Source organism: Tupaia chinensis, unplaced genomic scaffold (genome assembly GCF_000334495.1).
Source record: "Tupaia chinensis unplaced genomic scaffold, TupChi_1.0 Scaffold149184_1, whole genome shotgun sequence".
Classification (NCBI taxonomy): Eukaryota; Metazoa; Chordata; class Mammalia; order Scandentia; family Tupaiidae; genus Tupaia; species Tupaia belangeri.
The window spans coordinates 47545-53054 of record NW_006209032.1 but is presented as its reverse complement, the minus strand read 5'-3'; the positions used below and the strand labels follow the sequence as shown (position 1 = coordinate 53054).

Sequence of the window (5510 nt, the reverse complement as noted above, 5' to 3'; positions counted from 1 at the left end):
TGGCTGCACAGTTTGAGTCCGGAGCCAGTGGCTTGAAATCATGCCAGGCATATGTGCATGCATTCCCCAAATCCTAAGAGAATGGAAGAGAAGGAATTGCTGTGTAACCATCCCCCTGGGGGGTGATTTCTCACTTTCCCTTCTATATTCCTTGAGCAAGCACATGCCTCCTATGGCAAAACGCGCTCTTCGGCTACCTCACCTTCTACGGTATGGCGGGCCGCGGGCAGAGGCCACCACGGCCAGGCGGGGGCGGGGACCAGAGGGGAAGGCAAGAGGGACTCAGCGCTGGTCCGGTGCGCCACAACTGACGGTGCCCTGCAGCCGGGGAGGGGAGTGTGTGCCGCTCTGCAGTGTCACCTCCCTGCCGCAGGCGGGGTGGAGTCGGAGCTGCTGCACACCTACAGCCAGGTGGATCCGTTTGACGTGCTGATCCTGTGTGTGCGTGTGGCCGTGCTGACGGCGGTCACGCTCACGGTGCCCATCGTCCTGTTCCCGGTGAGCCCGCGGGCAGGGGGCTGGAGCAACGGGGTGCGGCCGAGGGTGCTGGCAGGCTGACGGTGAAGCACCCCTCCGCCCGCCCGCAGGTGCGCCGCGCCATCCAGCAGATGCTGTTCCAGGACCAGGAGTTCAGCTGGCTCCGGCACATACTCATCGCCACTGGCCTGCTCACGTGTGTCAACCTGCTGGTCATCTTCGCCCCCAACATCCTGGGCATCTTTGGGGTCATCGGTGAGTGTCTGGCCTCGGCGGGGAAGGCAGTGCTGCCCGGAGACGTGCAGTCCGTGAGTCCTGGCAGACCCTTCGGCTTGCAGCCTACATTTACGTGACGGCTGCTGGCCACGTGCACAGCTCAGCCACCCGCTGCACGCGTCCCCGAGGCTATTCTAATTCCTTTCGAGGGCTCAGAACCACTGAGTCAGTCCCCCTTGCCGGGTGACAGGGATGGGCACCAGGGCTCAGGGCCCTGCACAATGACCTCGGCGGGTCTTATCTCCCGTCACATAGAGGAAACTAAAGTTCAGGGTGATTAAAGTCACAGCAGGGCCACACCTGCTGTGAGTGAGGAAGCTGGAGTCAGCCCCGGGGTACCGGACTGCAGATTTGGTGCAGCGTCCACTACTCCACCCAGTGAGGCTCTGAGTGGGAAGATCAGGCAATTCTGAAGTATCTTTGGGGTAACCTACCCAGTCCAACTTGGGGAGACCAACACGCAGACCTGGGGCAGAGTATTATAGAAATCGTGGATAGGAGTCTCGGTTCTACATGCCTGAAATCCAGCTCAAAAAGAATTCAGTTGGATTCCTACCTGGCCAACCACAGTTCAAATCCCAGACCCGCTGGCTTGGAAATCATGCTGGACATGTGTGTATGTGTGCCTAAGATCCTGAGAGGGGTATGGAGGAAGAGGGGTTACAATGTGACCATCCCCTGGGGGCGGTGGTTTCTCACTATCTCTCTCTGTAGCTCTCTCCTCTCTGGCAAGCGCACACACCCTATGGCAAAAAACATTAAAAATGTAATTAAAAAAAAAAAAGGAATTAGGCAGAGGGCCAGCAGGTGGCATGGTAGTTGGGGTGGCTAGATCCCACATAGAGGACTCGTGCCATTCAAGTCCCAGACCCACCAGCTTGAGAAACATGCTTGGTGCATGTGCGTGTGTGCCCAAAATCTTGAGAGGAGAAAGCAGAGAAGGGACTGTGGCGTGGCCATCCCCCACAGGGGGTATTCTCTCACTTTCCCTCTTTCTCTCTCTGGAGAGCACATGTGCCTTCTAGCAAAAAATTTTAAATAAATAAACAAGGGGCCAGCAGGTGGCATAATGGTCAAGGCACTGATCTCCCACGTGGCCAGCTGAGGTTCGAGCCTTAGACCCAGAGGCTTGAAACACTGGGTGTGTGCACCGCTCAAAATCTGAGAGGAGGACGGAGGAGAAGAGATGGCGGCGTGACCACCCCCAGGGGAGTGATTTCTCTCTCTCTGTCTCTCCAGTGAGCACACGTGCCCTATAGCAAAACTCTCTCAAATAAATAAATAAGAGAATTAAGCAGAAAGGAACGCATGGGCTCAAATAATGGAAAAGCCTTCAGGAGAGAACCAGCAGTTAGCATAATGGCTATGTCGCTAGACTCCCACATAGTCGACCACGGTTCGTGTCCCGGACCCAGTGGCTTAAAACTCACACCGGGCGTGTGTACATGCATGCCCAAGATTTTGGGCATGCACACACATGTGCCCGGTGTGAGTTTCAACGCGCTTGGTCTGGGACTCGAACCGTGGTCGGCATGTGGGAGTCCAACTGCCTTAACCACTACAGCACCTGCTAGCCCATGCCTAATATTCTTTTTTTTTTTTTTAAGAATTCTTTTATTTATTTTACTTATTTATTTTTCACATGAGATTTTGCCAGAGAAAGACAGAGAGAGAGAGGGACAGTGAGAAAGAAAGCTACCAGGTCTGAGACTTGAACCATAGTCGGCCACGTGCGGATTCTAGCACCTTAACCACCACGCCACCTGCTGGCCCCACGCCCCAAATTCCTAAGGTTTCATCTGTTGCCACCTCTTGACTGTAGTCCTGGCTAGCCTCATCCCTGACAGTCTGACACCAAAAGCACTGGCCTTTCACCCTGGTGGACAGATGACAGGGCAGAGACGGGCGGCACCCCAGACACAGGCAGAACTCTCAGTCAAGTGGGGTCTCGGGATGAAGCCCCCCAAACCTGAACATCTGACCTCCGCGGGGTGGCCCTGAGTGCGTGGTGGTCACGCCTGGCTCTTTGCAGGTGCCACTTCCGCCCCATGCCTCATCTTCATCTTCCCTGCTATCTTCTACTTCCGAATTGTGCCCACTGAGAAGGAGCCTTCGAGATCCCTCCCCAAAATCCTGGTGTGTGGGGCCGGGAAGCTGGTGGGCTGGGGCGGGGCCTTGGGGCCTGCCGTACCTCGAACCTGGCCCTGAGCCTGACCTCTGCCCCCAGGCCCTCTGCTTTGCGGTGGTCGGCCTCCTGCTGATGACCATGAGCCTGAGCTTCATCATCATTGACTGGGTCTCGGGGACCGACCGGCACGGAGGAAACCACTAGGGTGGGCCCTGCGGCCCTGTCTGCTCGTCCGTCCTTGCCCCTCTGCCCGCGCCAGCCCCTGCTCCTGTGCATTGGTCAGTCGGCCTGGCATTCGGCTCCACCCTCTCTGTGGACGGTTTCTGTTAAAGAACCAGGACCAAGGCCCTTGGGCCACCCACTGCCCTGCAGGGGTTTCCTGAGCTGGGAGCAGGGTGGGGCTGTCACCCCAGATCCCATCCGAGCCCCCTGTCTCCCACTGCACAGATGTGTACACTGAGGCCCCGCAGAGGCCTCCTGAGGTCACACAGCCTGTGGAGGGCGCATGGAGCTGGAACTCAGGCCTGCAGCCATCTGCACCCTGCTGCAGGCCAGGGTCACAGCCGGGGCTGTGTCACCCCAGCCCACTCGCTTTCCCCCTTCTGGCCCCTGGGCCCCTTCCAGACACTTGGGCTCAGACCTTCGGACACTCTTGTCCTCTTCTCCCAGTCCCTCCATAGGAGGAGTCCCCACCCTGTAGCTGGGGCCAGAGGTTCTGCTGAGGGTGGGGCCGGAGCGAGTACCCTCAAGGGGCCTCTGCACTGTCCCTCCAGTCCTGGGGAGGCTGGGACTCCCCCCACGCCACGCCTGGGCCATGGCTCACATTCCATTGCTGGGAGAGGGGCAGGGCTGGGCCCGGAGTGTCCTGCCCCTGGGGGCCGAAGACCTGGGGCCAGACTGGGGCCAGGGTGGGGAGGCTGGCAGCCCCTTTTATAAATATTATACATAAGACCAGCTGTGTTTTATATTCTTGGTTTCCATGGTCCCTGGGTTCCTAGAAAGCGGGGTGGGGGCCAGGACATGGATGGCAATGGAGGTCCCCTGCTTCCTAGCCTGGGAGGAGGGTGGGGACAGGGCATACCCCCCACCCACCCATCTCCTGTCTCCCAACCACCAGTGGCACGCTCAGAGCCGGCTCTGGGCCTGGGCCAAGCCCAGCACAGACCTGCTTTCTCACGGGGGAGGTGGGGAGGAATTAATGAGGCCCCAGGAAGTGGGACAGAGAGGGCCTCCGGCAGGAGGCAACGTGAGGTGCATCCCCAGCAGCTTCAGGGAGCTGGGGGCAGCCGAGCCCCACGGAAGCCCTGGGAAGGGCCCCTGCCCTCCCCTGGCTCCAGGCTGCCATGTCAACTGTCAACCTTGAGTCTGGGGCCAAAAGTCCAGGGACCCTGTGCCCTGTCGGGCTGATCTTTTTATCCATAGTAAAAATCCACTGTGAACACAGGTGCATCCGTGAGTCCCTACATGGGGGGCCCTGGGTGGTGAGGGAGGGGGCCAGTCCATGGCAGGGCAGGGCTTCGTGGAGGCAGGACGGCCCCAGGTGTCCTGGCCCTGGGGGCGGACCGGGAAACTGCCTGCTTGCTGCCTTAGGCAGGCTTGAACCAGCTGGGGCGCAGCGGGATGGAGCTGCCCAGGCCTTGGCTCCAAACCCTCATTAGGAGAGACCCCGCACCAGGCTAGGCCACCGGCAAAAGGGCAGCAGGAAAAATCCAGTCTGAACTCACAAGGCCGCTGCCAGCTCGGGAAACCCCTGAAGAAAGAACTTCCTCAAGCCGTGGCTGCTGGGCCCATGGCAGTGCCAGCTGGGCAGAGGGGGCTTCCTGAGGCCTGTTCCCAGCAACCCCAGGAGCCCGACTCCAGCCCGGGGACTCACCCGGATCCCTGCGGCACCGGGAAAAAGCTGGACACCGGCCTAGAGGTGGATGGATGCTGTCCAGGGTGTCCTGGCGCTAGGGGCTGCCCTCTGTGGGTCTCTGGCTTCTTCTCCAGCAGATGCGGCCAGAGCCCTGTGGAACCCTGGCTCCTGGGAAGTGGGGGGCAATGGAGGGCAGTCTGTCCTGTGGCAGGCAGATCCTAGGGTCTTTTCTCACACTTCCTTTGTCCAGAGAAGGCTGCCGGTCAACCCTGTGGCAGGATAGCTGGTCTGGCTACAGATGGCCACCCTGCCCCCAGGTTCAGGCCGGGGACGTGCCAGCAGCAGCACCCCCTGACACACGCTCTCCAAGTCTGGACGGGGAAGGAACCTGGCCCCCAGAGCCCACCTCTGCCTGCTCAGTGGGAGGGGGCAGGTGACGTTTGAAAGTCCAGTGCCCATATGACTTTTTGAAAATGAATGTCCCAGACCAGCAGATAGCATAATGGCTATGTCACTGGACTCCCATGTAGTCAACCGCAGTTCGAGTCCCGGACCCGGTGGCTTAAACTCACGTCAGGTGCATGTGCCTGCATGCCCAAGATCCTGAGAGGAGAATAGAGAAGGGATTGCAGCATGGCCATCCCCCTGGGGGGTGATTTCTTGCTTTCTGTCTCTCTGTCTCTCTCTCTTTCTGGCAAGTACACGTGCCCTATAGCAAAAAACTCTCAAAAAAAAAAAAAAAAGAAAGAAAGAAAGAAAGAAAGAAAGAAAGAA

General features: G+C 58.8%; 1 protein-coding gene across 1 annotated transcript in view; it reads left to right on the top strand.

Moving 5' to 3' along the window:
• Nucleotides 1-3835, top strand: part of SLC38A3 (solute carrier family 38 member 3) — a gene marked incomplete in the record, with an annotated part of 21402 nt that extends 17567 nt beyond the window's left edge. The window contains 4 exon segments of the mRNA XM_014585207.2: nt 374-498; nt 588-732; nt 2786-2889; nt 2981-3835. Coding sequence (XP_014440693.1) covers nt 374-498; nt 588-732; nt 2786-2889; nt 2981-3085 — 479 coding nt within the window.
• Between the last annotated feature and the right edge of the window lie 1675 nt (nt 3836-5510).